The 24,662-nt window shown below is 41.5% G+C and overlaps 1 protein-coding gene and 1 pseudogene across 2 annotated transcripts in view; both read right to left on the reverse strand.

Moving 5' to 3' along the window:
- The window catches only part of MED14 (mediator complex subunit 14), a 73,513-nt gene that overhangs the window by 14,915 nt on the left and 33,936 nt on the right, over positions 1 to 24,662 (reverse strand). For both annotated transcript variants that reach the window (XM_075538616.1, XM_075538617.1), the window contains exons 14-23: positions 22,203 to 22,397; positions 21,498 to 21,632; positions 19,519 to 19,595; positions 15,106 to 15,266; positions 14,879 to 15,025; positions 13,217 to 13,308; positions 11,059 to 11,211; positions 10,473 to 10,742; positions 7,983 to 8,129; positions 3,396 to 3,507 (exon numbers count right to left, since the gene is read on the reverse strand). In XM_075538616.1, the coding sequence (XP_075394731.1) occupies positions 3,396 to 3,507; positions 7,983 to 8,129; positions 10,473 to 10,742; positions 11,059 to 11,211; positions 13,217 to 13,308; positions 14,879 to 15,025; positions 15,106 to 15,266; positions 19,519 to 19,595; positions 21,498 to 21,632; positions 22,203 to 22,397 (1,489 nt within the window). The remainder of the gene's footprint in view (positions 1 to 3,395; positions 3,508 to 7,982; positions 8,130 to 10,472; positions 10,743 to 11,058; positions 11,212 to 13,216; positions 13,309 to 14,878; positions 15,026 to 15,105; positions 15,267 to 19,518; positions 19,596 to 21,497; positions 21,633 to 22,202; positions 22,398 to 24,662) is intronic.
- LOC142435285 (U7 small nuclear RNA) lies at positions 14,058 to 14,111 on the reverse strand (annotated as a pseudogene).

The raw sequence follows: 24,662 nt of genomic DNA on the forward strand, positions 1-24,662 counted from the left end.
TAGCAGTCCAACTCATGACCCACCACGCCACCAGTACTCCTAATATAGAAGCCTGCATAAGTAACAGAGCAAATCAGTGTGGCCGGAACAGAGTGAGCAATGGGGAGAGTAGGAGGCCATGAGGTTGGGGTAGTCTAGATCACATGGGGCCTTGCAGGCCTCTCTAAATGAGCGGGGAAGCCATTGCAGAGCCTGGGGGGAGAAGTCACAAACCAACTCGGAGGAAGCATTCTAGCTGCTATGTGGAAACTACACCACAGGAACAGGGAAGGCACCTAGAGATGAGTAGCAGCTTGGGCACGAGTGACAGGTTGAGGCAGTGCAAATGTTTGGGATTCTAGAGACATTCTGCAAGGAGACCGGACAGCATTTGGAAAACTGACTGACTGTGGGTTGCGAAAGACAGCAGAGTCCAGGAGGCCTCTAACAGCTTTGGCCCAACAGTAGAAAAGGAGGAACTGCCTCCTCCGGAGGTGGAGTGTCTGTGGGAAGAGCAGCATAGGGGTCGGGGTGGAGGCCTCAGGAGTTTCACTTGGGCCATGCAGATAGAGCACTGGAAATACAGGACTGAAGTTTGGCAGTGGCGGCAGGGGGTGGGGAGAGGTGGTGGTGATAGTGTCCACATTAGATAAAATTGGGAGTCATGAGCTCAAATTTATTATTTAAAGGCAAAGGACTAAATTTAATTTAGGATTATGACTCCCAAAACAATGAGTAAAAACATTAAAATGCTTGATATAGTACAACCAGCTTAATTAATCTGAGACTTCAAATCTACTCCCTGTGTAAGGCAATTTCGCATTTTCTTTATGTCTACAATACTTACTACAGTGGCTTACATTCAGTAAATCAATTGATCAACCTTGACGTGGCATGCTCATGTATTCCCTAGGTGACCTGGGCAAGTGACAACTTGTTCATGGCTCAGTCTTCCTCTAGAAAATAAGGATCCTAATAGTACCTTCTCTCCAGGTTTGCTGTGAGACTTAAATGGGTGAAGTGCTTAGAACAGGGTTTGGTACAGAGTAAGCACTAGATAGTATGTTTGCTAATATAGAATGCTCCCAAACCAACTATTTCCCTTTCCTCCTATGCAAAACTAGTCTCAACTCGTATTCTAAAAACATGTTCTCTTGGGTTCTATGATCCAAGGACTTTTTTTCCTCCTGGTTCTCTAATGGCTTGTCCTCAGGGGCGGAACTTGCCCAGAGCCTCAACAGTCCTAGATGTGAAGGCATCCAATTCTGTATCTCTGGTCTATCTCTCATCTGATGAGACTCAAGCCTCAATACATGCAACCATCTAGAGGAATTGACATTTCAATAGAACTCACATCCTTGCCTGCAAAATTTGCTCCCTACAGCACTTACCCCTCCCCCCATTATGTAACCTTGACCCTAACCTTCCCCTACTATAACCCAACAATAGCTCCCCATTACCCAGACAGCGATGTCAGCAGTCTCTGACAGAGACCTATCTTCCTCACCTGATTCTTCATGCTCGAGCCCTTAGTCCATCCAGTCTGTATCCTCTATTAACTACCCACCCTTCCTATCCCAGCCCCTGTGTAGATTAGGACCCACCTTCCGAGTCTCAGCATGTAAGTGTATGATGGGAGCTAGGGGGGTGGTTATGAAGCAGGTGGCAAGGAAGGAACCTCTCCCTTCAGAGTACTCCCTCAGAAACCTCTTTTGTAACACTCCCCACAACTGGCCTTTGAGACGAAGACTGCTTCCAAAACTATAAACATAAACAGGGGAACCTTTGCTGCCCCCCCCCAGCAAAGAATCCAAAGATATATGTGAAATGAAGATTCATTCAAAACAAAACACCCAGACTACTACTGTATTCATCTGAAGAGCAATCTGAGTGGCTTAGTGAGACACGGGGGAGGGTGGGATTTGCCCATGTTGGAATGCATGGGTAGTGAGCAATGTGGTGTCCAAACACATTACAAGTGGGGTCCTTCTTTTCCTGCCTGCTGATTAAGATGGCTTTACTGTCAATGTAAACTTCATACTCACTCACACAGGTGTTTAACTTTATACAGAAAGTGATGCACTGTCAATTTTCAATGTGAAAACTTAACAAAAGCAAATGTATGGGCTGAGTTTCTGCAATTAAATAAGCAGTTTTATGTAATCTGCTTTCCTGGTTTTCTCCTAAACCCAAATATTTGAACTGGTATAAAACCACTTGAATGCAGGCATTCTTTAACTGAATTCATGTATTATTTTAAACCGTTTTAGCACATGCTTATCTATATATCTATAGTGGCAAAAATTTCTTTTACAAGCTTCAGCATGCCCTGGAAATAGGATAAAGGTAAAGATCAGGAACGGAATCCAGAACTCTCATTCCCATCTTCCTGGCTGAAATTTGACTCACTGCTGAGGCCATACCACCAAGCTGCCTTGAGTGCAGAACAAGTGCTCAAGAGACACCACTGAGCTGTTCAGTTCAAATAAACATCTGGCAGGCTCAAGCCACCTGACAGTGCGCTTCATGGCCTTTGTCGGGAAAAACTGGCTGTGCATCACCCATCTCCAGGAGGAACCTTTCATATACACCAGGGTCCACAAGCACCTTCTGGAAAAGACCACTGCGGCAAGGAAACAGCTGTAGACAATACATAAATGAGTGGCTGTGTTCAAATAAAACTTTATTTTTGTAAAAAATCAGATGGTGGGTTTGGCCTATAGGAGTAGGTTGCCAACCTCACATATATCATGTGACAGAATTCCTTGAAGTTGTGGCACAAGTCTTGCTGGTGCAGTAAAAGTGTCCACATACTAGCTACTACAAAAGTCACTGGTTCGAATCCACCAGGCACGTTGTGGGAGAACAGTGTGGCCAATGGCTTCCATAAAGATTTTCAGTCTTGGAAACTATATGGGGCAGTTATACTCTGCCCTATAAGGTTGCTAAGGAGTCAGAATCAACTCCATGGCAGTGGGCTGGGGAAGTCATGTCATGATGCTGGCTGGCCTTGAGTGACAAGTAAAAAAATAAAACAGAACAAAAGCCAAACCCACTGCCAAGTTGATTCTGATTTATAGCCACCCTGTATGGGGTTTTCAAGGTTGTAAATCTTTACAGAAGTAGATAGCCTCAACTTTCTCCTGCAGAGCAGCTGGTGGGTTTGAACTGCTGACCCTGTAGATAGCCCCCCAGTGCTTAACCCAATAGCACCACCAAGACTCCTTAATTCAAACTTTAAAAAGTGCTCCCAAACCATCAACCCAGATTTCATAACCTGGTCACACAGAACAAATGGCAAACAGACACAGCCTGAGAAAGGAGTCCTCTCCGAAGCCTCAAGCTAACGTATGGAGTACTTCTACAGACACAGCACTGGAGCACTGCGCCTGACAAGAGAGGAAGTGTCCGCTTACCTGGGGACTGTGTGTGCATCATAGAGGGAGACTGATTGACTGTGCTGTGGTAAGATGTCGGAGGGGAAGTCAGGGGATACACGCCTGATGATCCAGGTTGCTTCGGAAATGGCTGGAAAAAACAACATTCAATATGGCATGGCAGTGCGGCGTCCTTTGACGACAACTACTGTGTCCACACTACACACCACACACATTTCACTGATTACCAAACAGGAACTACAAGGGATGAAATGTGTTAACTCCACACCAATTATAGACGCAAAAAAAAACAATCTTCCAAGATATTTTAAAATACCCACATCCTCATTCCTGAGCTTACAGCACCATTGCTTATATCCATCAAGATGGAGATGGGTGTTTTTTATCTTCTCTTATTTACCATAATGCACCAATTCTTGCTGCAGTTAGGTGCTGTCCCGGGAACCAACTCAACAGAATGGTGGAGGGGTGGGGCATATTTTTAAGTATCACTGACACCCAGGTGTGTCTTCCAACTGATGGCCTGCCATTTCAACTATTTTTGTTTTAAGGGGTAGAGTGGGGGAGAAGACAAAAAACACCAAAACTTGTGGCCATTACATCGATTCCAACTCATAGTAACTCTATAGGACAGTGTAGAACTGCCTTTTTGGGTTTTCTTGCTTAGCACGTTTTAAAAAAAAGGCATGTCGTGTTTTGAGGAATCTTCCAATCAATGAAATATAGTAGTTGAATCTGCCGTCTGGCCACATCTACCCTAACTCTTACTAATTAAAAATCAAGGACAATCTAATTACCCTTTTTAAAAATTGAGATATTGTTGTTAGGTACCATGGAGTTGGTTCCGACTTATAGCAACCCTGTATACCACAGAACGAAACACTGCCCAGCCCGGCACCAGCCTCACAAGTGCTGTCAGTTTGAGCTCCAAATTGAGGTACGACTCACACATTAATACAGTGCCCAGCTCTTAAGGGTACAACTTGAGGAAATGTCTACAATTGTTAACTACCACACTGGATCATCAAGACTCCATAAGGCTCCTTGAGCACCTTGAAAGTCTGCCCTACTTCCCCAACAGGAAGCATCGCTCCACCTACACCGGGTCCTCTTCAGTGCTTGGCTTCTTCTGCCAGAGTTTCACCCATGCTGTGCACGTAGCATTCACACTCACTGCCACCGAGTCCATGCTGACTCTAGCAAACTGAGGACAGGGTAGAACTGAGTTTCTGAGCCAGGAACTGTTTGCAGAAGTAGAAAGTCCTGTCTTTGTCCCATGGAGCAGCTGGTGATTTCAAACTGCAGACCTAGTGGTTAGCAGCCCACCACGTAATCACTGCATGCCCAGGGCTCTTCATGTAGCATTAGTGATGGTCTTTTACATTTCACTGCATGAACAGATTCCACTTTATTCACCCATCCTACTATTGATGGACATTGAAGTTCACAATTTTTGGATAGCATTGCTGTGCGTATTCTTTCATGTTTGGATGTGTTCCATTTCTAGCAATTCAGAATACCATCAAATTCTATCCAAAGCATCTGTATCATGACAACTGGTAGAAGAGCTGCAGTTGCTCCTAACCCCAACTGTTGGCAAGGATGACCAGTTTGCCTTATTTTGAACTGTGGGGGTGGAGTGGTATTTCATTGGGGTTTTCTACTTGCATTTCGGGCCAGGTGGACATTTGTGCCCCACCCCAGCTTTTGGTGAAGTCTTGAATCTTTTATCCAGTTTAAAAACTAGGTCGCCCTTTTCTTATTGATTTTTCTTTTATTCCAACAAAATTATAGAATCCAAGATAACACATGAGCTATAAAATCCATATGACCTTAATAATAAAAATTACAAGTCTTACATTTTTATAGGTTTCTTTCTTTTCTCATGGACTAAAATTGTGTACTATGAAGAAGAAAAGCTATCTGCTAGCATTAAACAAAGTTTATGAAACCCTTCATATACATTCCCCCCCCTTAGAACTCTCTTATTAAGTAGATTTGGAGTCCACAAAATTTTTAAGATGGAACAGCCAATCTTGTCCCTCACAAGAATTTTAAAATTATTTGATTTACAAATTAAATCACCACTATCTAAATATGCTTTAAAATTTTATAAATGAAAAAAATTATAAATGAAACTATGACAGTTTCATTTTACTTCAGGGCTATATGTACATACCTAGACAGCCATATATGCCCTGCAAGCCAGTTTGCTGACCCCTGAAGTGGATTAATCACTTAGAAATTAAGAGCACAGTATAGTGTTAGAGTTGCTATGAGTCACAACCGACTTGAAGACTGAGGTTTCGGTTTTTTCTCTCAATAGTATAAGCTACCTTGTAAATAGAAAACTGAAACCTGCCCCCAATTTTCTAAGAGTACTTAAAGCCAAAGACATTGACGAAAGCCATTCAACTACAGCAGTCCAAAGTTCTCTTAAACGAATTCTGACGGACATTAAATAGCAAATATTTTCAGATAAAATACAGAGCAAGAAAAAGCAGCAAATTTCTAGCATTCTCAAAAAGTACAAATTATCTTAACTTTTCTATGACATTCTAATGTTTCTTCCATCTACGTACTTCTAAATCTTTTGCCTTAGGCTTGGAATTCAGAAAGAAATGCCACTGGATCTTAACAAAATCAGTGTATCAGTAACCCAGCATATAGACGTTCACTTGGTCAGATAGTGGTCTGTAAGTAACAGAATGTGGATGGCCCACTGTACAACTCATTGTACAACAGTGTACCCTATTCCTATTCTCCCTTCACTGTCTCTGTAACCTTGGCCCTGCAATGGCTATGGCCAGTAGGCAGCTTAGATTTGTAGATCTCGTCTCAGTTACGTGTTCTCCTGCCCCAAACAGCTTAAAGCCCTTGCTCCACAGCAGGTACAAGGAGGGCCTATATCACAAGTGGCTTCCACACAAAACAACTGCTCTTGCCTCTGCTGGGCTGACGCACTTCTCACCATGGGTGGCCAAGCATCCTCACAGGGCCTACTCAAGATCACCTGACTCAAGACAACCCATCACAAGGCCTTCTGGAGGAACACAGACCTTCTATCTTGGTTACTTAGAGGCATTCACATGGGGTTTTACTGAGCTGCTCTGTATCTTCATGAAGGTTAAGAATAAAAGCAAATAATGAGAAAAAAAACAAACCACCAAACGCACTGCCATCGAGTAGACTCCGAGTCATAGGGACCCTATACAGGGTTTCTGAAACTGAATCTTTTTTTTTTTAATGAGACTAAATCTTTATGGGAGCAGGCAGCCTCATCGAAAGTTGGGTTTGATCTGCCAACTTTGCAGTTAGCAGCTCAGTGCTTATCACACAGGGCACTTAGAGTGAGGACACAGCCCAGAAGAGTAGCTAGGGGCAATATACTTCCCAGAGCACCATGTTCTAGTTGAGATTCCAATACTCTGTCAAAGATGAAAGCACGAGAGAATCTCACTTATTAGACCAGAAGTACTTGTCACCAGACCACAAGTGGATGCCTTTGAAGAACAGTGGTGTATTTTCTTACAGTTCTGGAAACTCACATGGTCCTGGCTGTGCCCACTGCCCCCATGGGCCTGCCTCCTAGTTTCTGCTGGCTTCATCCCTGGTGTTCCTTTGCTCCTCACACAGACAGATTCTTCCATCACCACAAGGTGTCAGTCTTTCCCTCTCTGCTTTCCCTTTTTATAAGGAATTTTACTCCAGTACAATCTCTTTAATGAAACAAAAGAAAACCCCTATTTTCAAATAGGGTCGCATTGCAGGTCCAGAGGTGGTAAGGACTTCAACTTCACTTGGGAGGGTGGGGGGTGCACAACACTCAATTTAACTCAGAGCACTAGACAGTAGAAAATACTGATTGGAAAAATGTTAATGCTCAACACAGGTAATACGGTCTCACGAAAGCTTACGAGTCAGACGCAGTGAGTTCTTTTGTGCACGTCTTCTAAAGGATGTGTTGAGCCAAAGAGCCTTGCATGTGGGCTGTGTGTTCACACATAACTCTACATGTCGCCACTGAAGACCTCAGTGCAGAGATAAGACGCTTCCCCACAGCTGCATGAGTATATTTCAGGAGAGGACTGAAGAAAGGGTCAGAGGATCAGACCACTCCTGGGTGAGTGTTTAACAAAGGCTGGCCTGGTAGTCTGCTCAACTCTCAAGAGGCGTGAAGGTGATGGGGTAGAATACAAAGTTCTGTGGTGCATCCAAACGGGCCGAGGACAGAACCATGTCCACTCGTTCTCTGCAGCAGGCCCTCTTGAACGTTACAGGGCCTTCAGCTCCCTGTGCGCTGCTTTAATGGCACTTTCCCCCTAAAGACCATCTCAGATCCTGCAGGCAGTGTTTCCGCTCTTGGGGTCGCATAGGCATTTTCAGTACATGGGTGGTCGAAAGGTCAGTGCTGTTTCTGGCACTATTTAGTCCTCATCACTGGACACCTCCCTCTCCTGCTATTATTGCTTTTCATATGGATTTCTGGGATGTCTTGGGCTTACTTATGACCTCCTTGCCTTTCAATGAAGAAGCCTAGACACCTGTAAAATCGAGTAAGTGACACAAAACATCACACTGGAATTCTAGATAGACATTTATTACCTGCTGTTGGGGTGGTGGCTGGGGCTGGAGTTGGGATATTAAAGAATCCATCATATCTCCTCCTATAGGAGAAGGGGGATTATCATCTTCATTTACAGACCTCCTTCGGGCATCCTGATTGCTGTCAACAAACATATTCAGGAATGTCTATGGACATAAACAAGGACAATTCAGATTATCTCACTTTCAAACAATATTTCTACTCATTCTGAACATTTAAAAGGCAGCAGCACCATAGTACAGCCATCTCTAAAACATACATTGGATATACAACCACTATTAGGACAACTGAGAAGCGATGACAATACTTTTGCAGGCAGGCAGAAGACTGAGAACAACAGATCGAATGCAAGAAATTGTATCAACTAAGAAATAAAGTCCAAGCAAAAAATTGAAGAAAAACACACATCAGAGTACCAGGTCAAAAGATATTCTTATTAACTTCAGACTCAAAAATAGCATGTAAAAGAAAATGACACCTCTTATAAATTTAAGGAAGTTCAAACACGTGAAAAATTTTCCACTTCAAGGGAGTTGTTACTTTTTAAAGCTAAAAAATATGACAGGAAAACTGAGGAAGACTAAGCCAACGTCTCCCTTTTCATACAATTTAATCATGACCCAGTGAGACTAGGGCAGGTCGTCAATCAAAAATGAAATATTACCTTCCACCTTCCCACCCTCCAAACAAATCAACCATAAGTCTATCAAAAAACTGGGAATTTTTTCAGAGTCCACGTTTGACTTCCAATGAAAGATTATGAATTCATAGCACATACTTCATCCTTTCTCTCTTACTAGCCCCTGAAAGGGGGAAATTGTGTCTTTAAGCAGTCAGTCACAAAGACAAAACCAACAGCAGAGAAGAGCAAAATATTGTGGAGAGGGTGAAGCAGCTGGTTGAGTGGCAACTGAATTACTGATGTGAATTTCCCAATTGAAAAGGCCCACTCGGGCACATTAAGTATCCATGTGACATTTCTGAACAAGAGTGACAAAAGGAAGACGGCAGAGGCTTTCTTAGACATGCAGGAATTGGAAGACATGAACCATATCAACAGTCACAATGGAAGCTAGGAGAAATGAAGCGAATGCCTTAAAAATTCTTACAGAAAATGGATTCCCACTTAGAATTAATTCCTTGTCTAGCTACTCACTCAATTAGCTTGATGGTAAACTAAAGATGTTTCCAGACATGCAAGGTCTCAAAGTAACCTTCCTCTCTCAAGAAGCTGCTACAGAAGGCACGCCACCAAAACAAAGGAGTAAACCAGGAAAAAAACATGAAGTATTGAATGTATTAAATGCTATGTTACATCATTGGGATTATAGCTGAGATAGTGACAGAAAAGCTAAGCTAGCAAAAAAAGGCAATAACTAACCAGGAAAATAAAATAATGAGCAAAGTAGGAAAAGTAATCATAATACACTAGATAGTACGAGGAAGTATTTATATTCATATTAATACAAACACTGGAAAACTATTACCTGTTATGAGTTGGATGATGTCCCCCCCTAAAATGTATGTTGTAAATCCTAACCTCTATGCCTGTGGCTATAATTCCACTTGGGTATAGTTGTCTTTTATGCTAAGGAGGCAGTACTGTTAATGTTAGGTGCTGCCGAGTCAGTTGACTCACAGCAGCCCCGTGTACAACACAAGGAAACACTGTGCTCCGTCCCCGTCATCCCTACCACTGTTACTAAGTTTGGGCCCATTGTGCAACCACTGGGTCTAGCTCACTGCGAAGCTTCCTCTTTCTCACTGAGCCTTCACACACTAGTTAACTAAGACACTAACCACTTTGCAAGGAGAAAAGGACAAAGAATATGTTCATGTACTGGGGACAGTCTGAAAGGAGTATGCAAAAAAGAATTAACATCTCAATCTTCCATTGTGAACATCAGATAATGCCCGAAACTAAAAAAAATTTTTACGAGCGAGTGAGCAATGTGAGCAGGGTATTCACAGAAAAGGAGATAACATGAGTAGCAGCTGAGACCTGTGAGAAACAGGAAAGTGGCAAGAGTATGTCACAGGGGACTACTGTTTAAAACAATCCTTTTAAAATGATTTGATTCTGAATTATAAGCATGTACAACTAACTATTATACTAGACTCTTCGGGGGTTGTGATTCAGAACCCGACATTTTAAGTAAGCATGATAGTTAATCCTGTTAAGTTCCTCACAGCCAGTTGGGGAGTCCCCACCAGCAAACGCCACTCTCTTCAGTATCTTCCCCCTCCCTCAGTAAGAAAATAAAGACCTTTTCACCATTGCATACACATAACCAGGTGCCACTCTGCCAGAGCTTCTAGCTCCTGAAATCCTAGTTCAGAACTTCAGAAAGAAGCTTCAGAGATCACAATGTACTTTTGCCTCATTAAACAGAACAAGAACTTTTTGTGTATCCTCCTCAATGGAATTGTTCCAGAGATTATTTTTACTCCCTCTTGCAAAATATGCTCTCGACATTAAAGTCTGTTACCTTTAATCCTGGCGCAGGATAAAAACCTTCGACTAGCTTGCTATTATCAAAAAGACTATAGGCACCATCCCGAATTGCCACAACGCCTCGACTCCGGCAGTATATGTCGATGCAATACATGTTCCTGAAGGCCAGGCGGATGTGGGTGGATGACTGCGGCAGAATTGAGAAGCACTGATAGGCAGTGTTGGTTCTCTGGGTCAAACCCAACATGGGCACAGTGGGAAGCTTGTTGATGGCATTTAAGGGAGCCTGAGTATCAAATAGTACCTGTAAGGAAGAAACAGTGAGAGGAGTTGGTTTCTACAAACTAGAACACCTCAGAAGTTTCCTTGTACAACAGTCCCAAATGAGGCCATGTCCTTCCAGCATATTCTATAAAACTTCTTGGGGGTGGGGGGAGAATGCAATTAGATCACTGTATCCACTTTCAATTAAAAAAAGTTCTCGGGGAAAAAAAGTAAAATATAACAACACAAAGGCCCTGTTCATTAAAACACCAGGAAATCCACAGGACTTTTGAGTTTTGTTTGAGACACTGACATTGGCCAAATCTTAAGTTTAAACAGAAAATAAACTTGATTACCTGTAATAACTGAACCACATTTGGTGTTTTGTTGAACATTTCTTGAAGCTGATGGAGGATGGTATTGTGACAGTTACTGCAACCTGAGTTTGGGCCAACAGTTCCTAATGAAATGTGAAATTTTTGATGTACAGAATTCCATTGGATACTAATCTAAATAAAAGAAAACACATGTGCTTTAGATACTGAAAAATCAACGGTAGAGAAAAAAAATGTTTCCATAGCAGTTATGCTATTAAACTAAATGACATCTTTTTTGAAGGCAAAGAATAAAACTCAACTCTATAATTGCCAGACGTGCTGTTAATATTGACCAGTATATTATTTGAACATGTAACGTGCTACATGGCCCACTTCTACTACAAGAGGGTACCCAAAAGAAACCGGAAAAAACCTCCACTGGGCAGAACTTTCCTAGTACACATTTTTCCCACTAGGTGAGCACTGAGCAACTCGCTCTGAGTTAGTGCACCCAGCACCGTCACCTGGGGAGATTCTTTCTGGTCACTGTGAATTTTTTTATAAAAGCAGTTACGCTCAAACCTTGTTTTTGTGATGGCTGAGAACACCATGTGGCTGTGAAGTTTTGTTTTATGCTCTGGAAAAATGCTGCAGAAACTATTGTGATATTGAACACAGCTTACAAGGACAGCACTATGGGAAAAATCCCAGTGTATGAGTGGTTTTCTCATTTCAAAAAAAGGTGAACTGTCCATTGATGACAAACCTTGTTCTGGACGTCCGTCAACTTCCCGGACAAAAATGTTGACACAATTTGTGCACTTGTACTTGAAGACCGTCAACGAACCATTGAAGAGTGGGGACGTTACCTGGACTGTCTTGGAGCTCGGCTCAGTGAGTTTTAACAGAAGATGTGGGAATGACGAGGGCTGCTGTGAAATGTGTGCCTCGGGTTCTGACCGACCAGGAAACAGAGCTTCAAGTGGACACATGTCATGCTTTGAACAAATAGCTCCTAAGCAACCCAGACTTTTCCCCCAAGGTCATTACTGGTGACGAGACATGGTGCTATTCTTAAGAATACGAAAACCAACATCAATCAAGCTAATGGAAGAAGCTGTCACCTTGCCCAAAAAAAAGCTCATCAAGTAAAATAAAAAAATCAAGACAATGCTCATTTGTTTTTTATATGAGGGGGATAGTGCATTTGGAGTTCATTCCACCAGATCAGCTTTCTATTTAGATTCTGAAAAGATTGCTTAACAGTGTGCGACAAAAAAGGCCTGATTTGTGGCTCATCCAGCTATGTCAGTGAGCCAGTTTGGGGCAAAACACAGCATGCGACTCTTGCCCAACACAACTGACTCACCTGAAATCACTGTGCAAGTTATTGTTTCCGCAAATGCAGAGGGACATGAAAGGACAGGAATTTGACAAAGTAGAAGAGGTGAAGAAAAAAAAGGGGACGTGCTGTCAGCCATCCAAACAGATGAGTTTAAAAAATGTTTCCAAGAATGGAATTGCAGATTTGAGAAATGTAGTCAGTGCAATGGAGAATACTTTGAAGGTGATAAGGTTGTTTTATTTAAATTTTTAAACACATAGCATAGCTTTGGAGGGGAAAAAATCTGGTTTGTTTTTTGGTACCCCCTCATAAGTAAACAGGAACAGCACTGCAGAAAAAAATTATTTAAAATCTATCATTGGTCTCTATTTCTCTAGCTCCCGCCATCTCCCAGAACTTAAGAAAAATCTTCATCATTAATACCATCTATACACCTTCATAAATGGGAAAGTCTGGTTAACCAATTCTGAAATACAAAAACAAAACACACTGTTTATAATTGTCTGTCATCTTCCTTAAAATCATTTTCCAAGCAGATTTGAAGTTCATGAAGAAAAAGAGTACAAATGAGGGAGCGGGGGGAATACACTGCCTTATGAAAAACTCTTCAAGGTCATATACCGCAGCAACGAGGGCACTGGTTAAGGGGAAGCATTTGCATACACAGTAGCACATTTGGATCAATAAGATTTTTGAAAGTCACCATACTGTCCATATTTTTACTTGAGCTCAGTCATTTTAAGACCGGTTTCTTATTACAGGATTTGGTAACAATGAGTTGGTCCACTAGGCACTTCCGTGTTTTCATTCATTCATCGACTTAGTGTAAGCTGTGTAAAACTAATTACTTACTGAGCTTCCCTTGGTGGTTCCATAACACAAGATCAGTTTTCGATAATTATAAACTCGGACTTCAGAGAAAATATTTAGATGAGCAGGTATCTCTAAACAACAAAGAAACAAAAGATTAAGATTATACATGCAGATTTTAAGGATCTAAACTTGAAAAAGAGAGCATTTGGGATCTATTACACACTGAGGTAGGCAATTCTCTAAATACAGGCAATCATTGTGTAACTGCATATATTATCTTTGGTTCCATTAAGCTGTTGCGTTACTTTTATTTGTTTATTTAAATAGAGACAGACAGCAGCTCTCTTTTTATTATACCCCCCAGTGATTTTAATGAGTGTGGTGGCACTGTTGGGTGTAAGACTTCAATGTCCGTGGTTCAAAACCACCAGATGCTTCTTGGGGTAAGGATACAGTTATCTGCTCCCAGAAACTTACATCCTTAGCAACCATATATAAGGTCACTGTGAGTGGGAATAGATTCGATGGCAGAGGTTTGTTGCTGTTGTTTTTAGTGTTTTAAAGACCTCACAGACAGACTTGCAATTTTGAACTATGAGTGGGATACAGAGAGAGGTGAGGCAGAAGCCATGACTTTCATGCTCTATCTGATGGGCAGGAGAATGGCAGCGAGGCCTGGGCTGTTGCTGCTCAGGTGGGTAGAAGAACAGGCAGAGGTATGCATACTCTACTCTCTCCCTCCATTTCTGCTGTATCCCCCTCAGCAGGCACAGCTGGTGTTGCCCCCCATTCCTCTGGCTTTTCTCAGCAGCTCTAGCAACAGCAGCAGAAGCACCTTGGAAGCAAACTTCCATAAGTTTGCTTTTGTTGGGGGGACAGGGGGGGTCTTCCGGAGAAAACCAGCTAGACAAATTTTAAAAGAGTTCTAACACTCCTGTATGACGTTCACACAACATCCAAATCACTTACAGTGTTCTATCTATTTCACAGAACACATACCTGTATAATATCTGGTTTAAAAATATGTAACAGTATAAATACATTGTATGTTTCTATTACTATAAAAGGAGTCCTGAGTGGGGGGCAAGATATGCTGAGCAGCACAACTAAGCATAGAGGCTCCAAAACCTCACTGCCATCGAGTCGATTCCAACTCATAGTGACTCTACAGGGGAGAGTAAAACTGCCCCTGTGGGTTACTGAGATTCTAACTCTACATGGGAGTGGAAAGCCGCATCTGTCTCCTGAGCATAGAGACTACAGGGTTTCACCTGTAGGTCTGTTTCTTACTAGCAATGTGAGCTGCTGCGAGCTATTCAAGTCTCTGACTTTTCTTTATTTTTAAAATGGGGATCAAATACCTGTCTTTTTCTTTTTTTTTAATAAAACACCTGTCTTATAGTGATTGTTAGTATCAGATGATGTAACACAAGCAAACGGTTTAATTAGACTGTCATATATAGGAAGTTCTCCTTAAGTATTAATTATTATAGTATACCAATGTATCAAAATTACTAGCTACATAAGAAACTTAACGGTGGTTGTCTCTAAGGTTAAAAACTGGAGCCTGAAATGAAAGGAGACTTAGTCTTTCATTTAGATAAACTTTTGAAAGAAAAAACTACTTTGACCATGTCCATGTCTTAACATTAAAAAGAAAAAGCCCACCCCCTCCCCCCCAAGGAATATTATCACATGTACCTGGTAGAGAATGTGCAAATTCCAGCACACACTCATATAATCGTGCGATGCTATTCCAGTCATTAAGGAACATTTCAACCACTTTTCGACCACCAACGGGTTCAGACAATAGATTTTCATATGTCAGATATACATGCCTAGACGGCCCTATAGGAAGAAAAGAGAAAATTAATAATGATACTGGGAGGGGGGGGGAATCCAAAGGCAAAGTGGGCAAAATAACTCACCTTGCTCCCTGGTTGAAGTGCCATTAAGTGGGCAATTTGCAAACACTAGCTCTGCCACCCACGTGCGGTTATTTCTACCTTGTAATCGGAAAGTGCAATCAAGAAGCGAACGGTCCAGAGTCTTTTGGGTTTCCTCACTCACACCCTTACATGGAGGGATTCTGGTGACGAAAGACAGCATGTGAAGAGCACTGTCCATCAAAAAAAGCCTAACATGCACGACGACAGGCATGGTAAGACTAGAGCTTCGGTTCAAAGCCCATTACTAAGTTCTGCAAAGGAAGGAAGGAAGCAATTCACAGCACCTGACTCATTCACATGTACGGAGTCGCAAACGCACTGCCATCCATCAAGTCGATTCAAACTCATAGTGAACCCAGGGGACAGGGTGGAACAGCCCCTGTGGGTTTCCAAGACTTCACAGGAGTAGAAAGCCTCATCCTTCTACAGAGGGGCCAGCAGTTTGTTTCGAACTGACCTTGCGGGTAGCAGCCCAACATATAACCCACTACTACCCCAACCAGGGTTCCCACCATGGATCAGGACTCTCATTTGAACAAAGTGACATTTGCCTTCATCTTTCATCTTGTTATTAAAAAAACACTAATTCTTCAGAATGAAAATCAAGGAGCAGGGATGAATAACAGAAATATGGGTGAAGGGAGACAGTGGAAAGTGTAAGATACAAAATAATAACAATATATAATTTATCAAGGGTTCATGAAGTTGGGGGGTGGGATGGGAGGAACTCATACCAAGAGCTCAAGTAGAAAATGATTTGGAAATGATGATGGCAAGATATGTACAAATATGCTTGATACAATTGATGGAATGTTATAACTAACAACTGTAAGAGCCCCCCAACAAAACTATTTCAAAAAGAAAGAAAGAAAATCTAGGGCCAATTCTCTTAGAACTCTATGGAGAACATCTCCAAGGCAAAGCTATGAGAAATAAGACTTGTGAACCCTCTTTGAGGGCAGGATGCTATATAATGAAAAAAAACAAGGATTGGAGCCAGCGACCTATGTTTTAATCCTGCCTCTGCCAAATTTAACCTCCCTGAATTTCAGTCTCTCAACTATAAAATGGACATGAGACTATCTTATGGGTGACTGATGAAAACAAAATACACTTAAAAAGCTTAGTGGGGTGGCTGATACAGCAAGCCTTCATGTCAGTTTTCTTCTACAGTAAAGCCAAATCTTGATCACTGACTGCTAGCACAAAGGTCTGGAGTCATGATTCCTACTCCCCTGCCCTGCCCCCACGCTTCTGCTGTGTGGGTGACATTCACTGTGATATGCAAACAGTAAGCTACATGAAGCAAAGAAAACCCAATGGATTCGACAAAAAATACTTGTGAGCAGGGGTGGGGGAACCTTTTTTTCTGCCAAGGGTCATTTGGATATTGATAACCGCATTCACGGGCCACACTGGTCAAATACTTGATGAGTTTAACCCTAATGTGATGGCTGGAATGGCTTCTCTTTGGCGAGGTGGGTGATGTTAACTGGGGTTGATTTCTCAGGCCTTATACAGCCCGTGGGTCGGATGTTCCCAACCACTGGACTAGAGGATCAGTTACTGGAAAGTTAACTTGGGGGGAGGGGAAGGCAGGACCCGTGACAAGAGCAGTATTACACAAGAGCTCAAAAGTAAACATTGTGAGCATGTTGTGCTCCTCAGATTCCCATTTAATTTACTTAGGCCTGAAAGCTTAAAAAAGTTTCTGGAGATGAATACATCTGCATTAGTAACTACATATTAGATCAGTGCAAGATAGAAATTTGTAAAACTCATTTGTTCAATTGTATATCCTCTCCTTCTCAAGACTTAAAGAAAACAAAAGCCAGGAACAGAAGAGGCATTCCTTAAAAACAGATGTAAATTGAAGCTAAACAGATGTAAATTGAAGTGCTTCTTTCCACTGCTCCCAAGAATGTCCAAGGCTGCAATCTTTACAAGCCAAGGAGGAAGTGTGGTTGGTGGTGTTCTATGGAGGGGATTGCATACGAATTCGAATGTGTAGGAATTGCTGAATGTGAAATTGAAGATCAGCTCTGTAAACTTTCACCCAATCCATAATAAAGTCTAAAAATGAAACTGCTAAAAAAAAAGCTGCTGACCAAGATATTTTTTAAATCTTGCAGAGTATGAAAAATATAACTAAGGGAATAGAACACATAAATGTTAATATCTGTATTTGCCAAGAGTGAAATTTTTTTAATTTTTAGGCAGAAGTTAATTCAAAATCAAAATATTATATTTTCTTATTGATTTCCTTAAGATTATCTCTCCTCCTAAAAAATGTCTGCAGAGATGATGTTATGGTGAGTCAGCTGGAAAGAGAAGCTGTTCTGGTACTCTTCGAATTTATCTACAGCAGGGTGGGGAATGTCTGACCAATGAGCCACCTAAGGCCCAAGAAATCATCAGTACCAGCTAAAGTCACATGTCTCACCACAGTGAAGCAATTCAGGCCATCACATTAGGTATGCAGTGATTAAATGCTTGACCAAATATAGCACACTAATTTTTAAATTGATGATTTTGTATGGTTCATTAAATATTCAAATGGCTCTTGGCACTAAAGACTCCCGCCACCTCTGATCTAATGCAAGCACAAGGATGCATACGTACAAATGTATGCATGTGCACACGGGGACATACATGCAGACAGGTACACGCATGCATGCACTCCTATCCCTCACCTCCAGAATTCGAGTTTGCTCACCCTTCTCATTTTCCACCAAAGCAAACTAATTACTAACCAACACATGCTAAAGCCCCACTGGCTCAAATGACAATGGTTACAAAGGTGCTATTTTTTAGTAGACAGAGGAGTCCCAGAATAATACTCATCTAACTTATATTATTGAGTAGTATCTAAGAAATAAAAAATGCCAAAAAGAAAGCTGTTTTCTAGACCAAAAAAAGTTGATTTTTGAATGGTACTCTAGCGTTGTAATAGCTTACATGAATCACTTTACAATGCATACTTCTAAAACACAAGGTGGCTTTAAGTTTGTGGAAAAATTCCAGTCTCTTCATTTCATTTTCTCATGAACTTTCTGGACCTCCTTGTTTTACTTTTAAACATCCTTTGAGCTTCTTCTAACCATTTAGAACCAAGTCCTCTGCCCAGCTGCCTTGTATACTCTTCCCTGAGATTTAATCTACCAACTCAGCTCAGTTATCATCACTATGGTGATGGCTTTATCTATATCTCCTATCCAGACCTGTTATCTGAGTTTGAAACACATCCCTGCCAAGACCTCACACTATGCAAACCAAAAACTCATTACCACCAAGCCAATGCTGATTCACAGTGACCCTATAGGACAGGGTAGAATGGCCCCTGTGAGTTTCTGAGACTAACTCTTCACAGGTATAGAAAGCCCTGTCTTTCTCCCGTGAAGTCAATGGTGATTTCAACTGCTGGATTTGTGGTTAGCAGCCCAATGCATAACCACTTGCCACTCAGACTCCTAGCAAAGCCCCTTCAAACTTACATCTCCTTTTGTGTCCCTTATCTAAGAAAACATTACCATCATCCAAACATTTGCCCTACATAAAACTGAGTCATCTTTGCCATCTACCTTCTTGCACACCTCCCACAACAATCAAGTCACCAACCCTTGAATATTGCTCTCCACCACCCTAGTCCACATTATCAACAACACTGGTGTGAACTAATTTGGTAAATGGTTTCTCTACTTCAGTCTTGTCCCATTTATTCTCCACATTACTATCAAGGTGAGCCTTCAAAAACACCCATCTACTATCAGGTTCCTGCTTAAAACCATCTGAGACCTTATCTTATTATTCTTAAGATTAACTCTAAATTTCTTAAGGACACTTACCAAGCCCCATTAGGCTCAAGCCTCTCCTGATTACATCTATAGCTCCAGCTCTTCTACCTCCTACCGGATTAACCTTTCCTTAGTTCCAAGATGTCATTTCCTCTAGCCTCCAAGCCCACATATTAGCAATTAGGCCTCTAGTTAGGTCTCCTGCTTCCATGCTCCCTCCCTTTCCTCTGGCTCCGATTTCTCCTTCAGTCCCAGTACAATTGGTCCTTCACTCAGGGATATGCTTCCTGACTTCTGAATGAGCAGCTGCCTCTGCTATATGAACCATCACATCTGGAAAGGCCCTCACAGATCTCAAGCCTTACACATTGCTCCATAAATACCTGTGAAGGCTAAAAAAAAAAAAAAAAAAAAAGGAGAGAAGACATCCCAAGATATCGAGTAAAGCTGGATCTTCACTTCCCAGGTCAAGGGAACCCTCTTCAGACCTTAACAATTCTAAGTGGGCATCAGGACATCCATAGGTTCTGAACTCTGTGCTGTCTAATGGAAGGAGAGCCACGTATGGCACCACACGAAACCCCAAACAGAGGCTTACTTTAGTAAACGGATTGCATGACTGAAGCCATCGCCTTCCATTTGCACTCCTTGATGTGGGATCTCCAAATTGGACAACTGGAAAGAGAAAAGCACAGTGCTACCTATCACACCACCAGCTTTACAAAGGAAGCTATCCTCTCTCAGTAATATTGTCTGTGTTCTCCTGGAATCTGTTTGTTGGTCTGTTTGGCGGGAACATCTGTTCTTTGACCATGTTGTAAGGGCATGAGCACTGCCACCACCGTTTCATATCTTAGGAACCAATATCAATTTCAGTAAAGTGACATTAAATTTCAGTGATGCTCAAAGCTGTGTGTGAGGGGGGAGGGGGGTGTTTTGTGTGTGTGTGTGTGTGTGTGTGTGTGTTAAAAGGCGAACAACACCTCCACAGGTGGCAAGCATTCAGAATTGGAGTCATGGATCTAATTTTTCCATCCAGACCAAAGTACTGGGAATCAATTCTGCTGGTTCCAAGCTAGGCAACTGTAAATAAGATGAGTCCTCTTGTCTTATATTAATTCTAAAGCGGTTATGTTTGCTTGCAACAATGTTTGGAATCACAACCCTAGCTCCTATCTAATCAGGACAGTCTCTTTAGACATTTTTGAAATCCATCTTTTATTTTGAACAAAATGAAGTGATTTCCCATGTAAAACTCATGACAGGGTTTCCAAACTATGCATGTACCCAATGAGCTACCTTGCCCAATTGAAAGGTTCGGAAAATTTGTTTAAGGGAAGGGACTGTGCCTCGAACTATGCCATTGAAATTGAAGGTTACTAGGTTGCCCAAAAAGCCATCTGTCCTACCGATGAAATGCTTGTCTTTGGCAGTTATTGATGCCCACTTTGTTGCAGGAAGGGCTCTACATATTTGAGTGAATTCTGTTTAGGCCTGAAAAGGGCAGCAATTTAGCAAATATCTGCTGACCAAGTCAGCAGTAAGGGTTTGGGTTCAGAAGAATCCAAAGTGAGAAGGGCTGGAAAATGTTGCTATTATTCTATCAGTTAGCAATATAAACACCTCTAGATGTTTGGTTATTTACATCCCAGGATAAATGGTCTTAAATGGAAAATGTGCTTGCTTTTTGTCTTCAACAGTTGGCAAAATCACATTCCGCCCCCCCACCCCCACTACAGAACATTCTTAGATGTCCTGTGAGCACAACCAGTATAGGAGTATAGAGATGCAGGACAGAGGGAAGCTATAGGTGCTAGTCTATATGGGCACTACAGTTAAAGGTTTTTGTGAATCCTAGCCTATGTGTGGGTGTGTGGGAGAATACGAGTGCATTATACTGGCCCAGGGTACCCTGTGTATCCTCCCACCCCACTGCACAGCTAGTAAGCCAGTAACCAAGTAACACTGATAGAACCATCCAAATGACATGGAAAAGGCAAGGAACACAATCAAGTAGACATGAAACACAACTAATTGTCTGCTTAACTAATGCTATGAAAACATATACAGATAAGACATTCGTTCTTAGAAGGTTTTTGTTATTTAACTGGGAAATGCCCTTATAATTTAATTTACATTCCTATAAAGAAATAAGGCCCAGAATCTGAAGTCATACAAACAAAATACTTTTAAGTCATGAAGGCAATTTGTACATATTCCATGAGGTACTTTTGAGTTCAACCTCCAAAACCAAACTCACTGCCACTGAGTAGTAGATTCTGACACATAGTGACAAAGTATGGCAAGTAGGGCAAAGAACTCTCTGTGTGGTTTCTGAGACCACGAATCTTTACAGGAGCAGAAAACCTCACCTTTCTCCCGAGGAACAGCTGGTGGGTTTGAACTGCTGAATGGCGGTTAGAAGTCCAAAGTGTAGCCCACTATGCAACCAGGACAGTCACCCACAAAATGAACAGAATGACAATTCTAGTTCTCCCAATGGAATTCTTATTGCTTTAGCAATGCAATTCTAAAATTCCTCTCGTGTGCAGTACACCCCAAATGAAAAAAAATTACCTCCAACCGAAGTCCTACAAATGGCATGTTTGTATCACACATAGCGACAAAGTGAGCTAGTACTTTATTGAAGGCACACATTTCTCCTGATCGCTTGGTTCTCTTGGGTTCTACTGGACATGGATCACCAGACAACTAGAATGTAAGGAGAGAACTTGAGTTAAAAAAAAAACAAAACACAAAACTTGTGTGATGCAATTAGTTAAAGCAGTTAAACCACTGTAAGTGCATCATAAAGCTAACCCCAAAAGATGTTCTATTAATTCTGCAAACACTAAAACCAAGGCTGGTAATTCTGTAGTAACTGTGTTTAAACAGATTCTCTTCTAGAAAATAGTGTATGATTAATTTAAATTAACAAAGAGATGCACTTTCAAGAAAATGCAGATTGAACTATGGAATGATAACTATGGAATGGTATGAAGTCTGGATTAATTCCTAATAAAATCATTTAGAAAAAAAAAGAGGACCTGATGCCAGGGGCTTAAGTGGAGAGCAAATGCTTTGAAAATGATTAGGGCAAAGAATGTAGGGATGTGCTTTATACAATTGATGTATGTATATGCATGGATTGTGATAAGAGCTGTATGAGCCCCTAATAAAATGTAAAAACAAGAATAAAATAAATAAAACCGTAAAAAATGCCAACGATAAAGTGAATTTACTACATAAAAATCCTGTGTCCATCTCCATATGTGCGCATACCTTGCGCTTGGCACCGGTTCTAGGCTGTTTCCCAGCTTTCACGTGCACGACCATGTCCTGGATGCTTTCCTTGAACTGCTGCAGCATGACTGCGGTGCCCGGGGTGTCCTCACGGTCTGTACTGTTCACAGACAGGAAGTAGTATTTGTATGCCAGCTGAGTGGGTTTATTGGGAACCTCCAGCAACTCCACAACCTACAAAAACCCAAAGTCCAAGTCAGAACAGAAATGTGACGCCTGTGTAGGAGCAAGTGCTGGATATTCTCCTTCACACATGAATGCACACACCCACGAGCACTCATAGCTCAGAACTGCAAATCTCATGTAGATGTCTTGGGGGAACAAAAAAAGACATCAATCATAACCATAAACATACAACTTTCCTCTGGTTCCTAAATGCTTCCTCCTCCCTTCTTTCCCCCCACCCCACTATCATGATCCCAATTCTACCTTACAAATCTGGCTAGACCAGAGGATGGACACTGGTACAGCTAGGAACTGGAAGCACAGGGAATCCAGGGCAGATGATCCTTTCAGGACCAGTGGTGAAAGTGGCGATACTGAGAGGGTGGAGGGAAGGTGAGGGAGAAAGGGGGAACAAATTACAAGGATCTACATAAAACCTCCTCCCTGGGGGATGGAAAACAGAAAAGTGGGTGAAGGGAGATGTCAGACAGTATAAGATATAACAAAATAATAATTTATAAATTATCAAGGGTTCATGAGGGAGGGGGAAGGGGGAGGGAGAGGGGAAATGAGGAACTGATGCCAAGGGCTTAAGTGGAGAGCAAATGTTTTTAGAAGGATGATGGCAACAAATGTACAAATATGCTTGACACAATTGATGTACATATGGATTATGGTAAGAGTTGTATGAGCCACCAATAAAATGATTTTTTAAATGTCATAAGCATTCCTATTAAATATTTTCAGACTAAAGAGAACAATAAAAAGCAAACATGTCACTGAAAAAAACAAAACTATGTTGATATCACAGTCCTTTACAAAGGAGTCAATTCTGACTCATAGCAGCCTGATAAGATAAAGAAGAACCGTCCCTCAGAGGTACTATCTCCCTGAAAGCTCACATGCCTCTGTCCAGATGAAGGAAGTGGAGGAGAGAAGGGGAAGAGCTGGTCCCAGGTCACACAGCCAACTAATGGGAGACCAGGGACTTAACCCACTTGGGCTAGTCTTTAATATTCATGGCAGATCACCTGCGGAGAAGCAAGCTACATAAAACCAGGGTTCCTCGTGTGGCTTGTGTCTGGCCAGTCAATAGGAGGGGCTACAGAAATAAAAGAAGCTAACTCAGGCATTTAAAAAAAATTGTCCGATAGGATTTCTTAGGCTGTAATCTTGACTGGAGCAGACCATCTAGCTCTTTACTCCTGTGGAGCAGGCTGGTGGGTTTTAATCAGACAAATACTGAAACAACCACTGCACCATCAGGGCTTCTTAAAGCAACTCTAACTGACAGCAAATGGGGCATTTGAACTACTATATATAAATGTCCTGGATATTATACATTGGACTCCATGATACTACTATTGCTTATATTTATTTTAATGAGAAAAAAGCTGAGGCACAATAAAGTTTGTCCGATGTCACACAGCTAAAGTGATGTATTCATACTTCGAGTCCAGAAGTTGGACTACAGCGACTTGCTTACTCGATATGCCAGCTTGCTTATCTTTAAACTCGAGTCTAACTTTAATTTCTCTACATACTTTAGTGGCAGAAATGTGATTAGAAAAAGTGTCTTATTAATATACATACCCCCTACCTCACCCCACTCCCATTCAGGAAATTGTTTGGTCAATCCCTAAGCATTACATTAACGCACTGCGAGTCTAAAGAATTAAAAGTAAAATGGAACTTTTACCAAAGAAGATCCGGATATCTAGTAAGCACACAGAAATATTATTAGTCATTAGAGCAATGGCAATTAAAAGCATGGTAAAATACTACTATACACTTATCAGGATAGCTATGAACTTTAAAATTCAGTAAAATAACCTGTTGCTATCAAGTGCTGACAAAAATGCAGAGCAATTGTAACTCTTGCTCACTGCTGATGGAAATGCAAAATGGTGCGGGCAGTCAGGGAACCTTGGTGATCACTCCTGGGGGAGTTTCTCATAAAGTTACACAGACCACGTGATCCAACAATGCCACTCCTAGTTACTAAGCCCAAAGAAATGGAAACTTATGTTCATATAAAATCCTGTATTCAAGTGTTCCTGGCAACTTTATTTATAGTTGCTCCAAACTGGAAACAACACAGATGTCCTTCAATGCGTAAATGGATAAACACACTGGGATACATCCATTCAATGGGATACTACTAAGCCATAAAAACAAATGAATTATTACACATACAACACATGGATGACTCTTAAAGGCATTAAACTGGGTGAAGCTAGCCAACCTTGAAGGCTAGATAGTGTATGAGTCCAT

The sequence above is a fragment of the Tenrec ecaudatus genome, chromosome X, assembly GCF_050624435.1.
Source record: "Tenrec ecaudatus isolate mTenEca1 chromosome X, mTenEca1.hap1, whole genome shotgun sequence".
NCBI classification, from domain to species: Eukaryota; Metazoa; Chordata; class Mammalia; order Afrosoricida; family Tenrecidae; genus Tenrec; species Tenrec ecaudatus.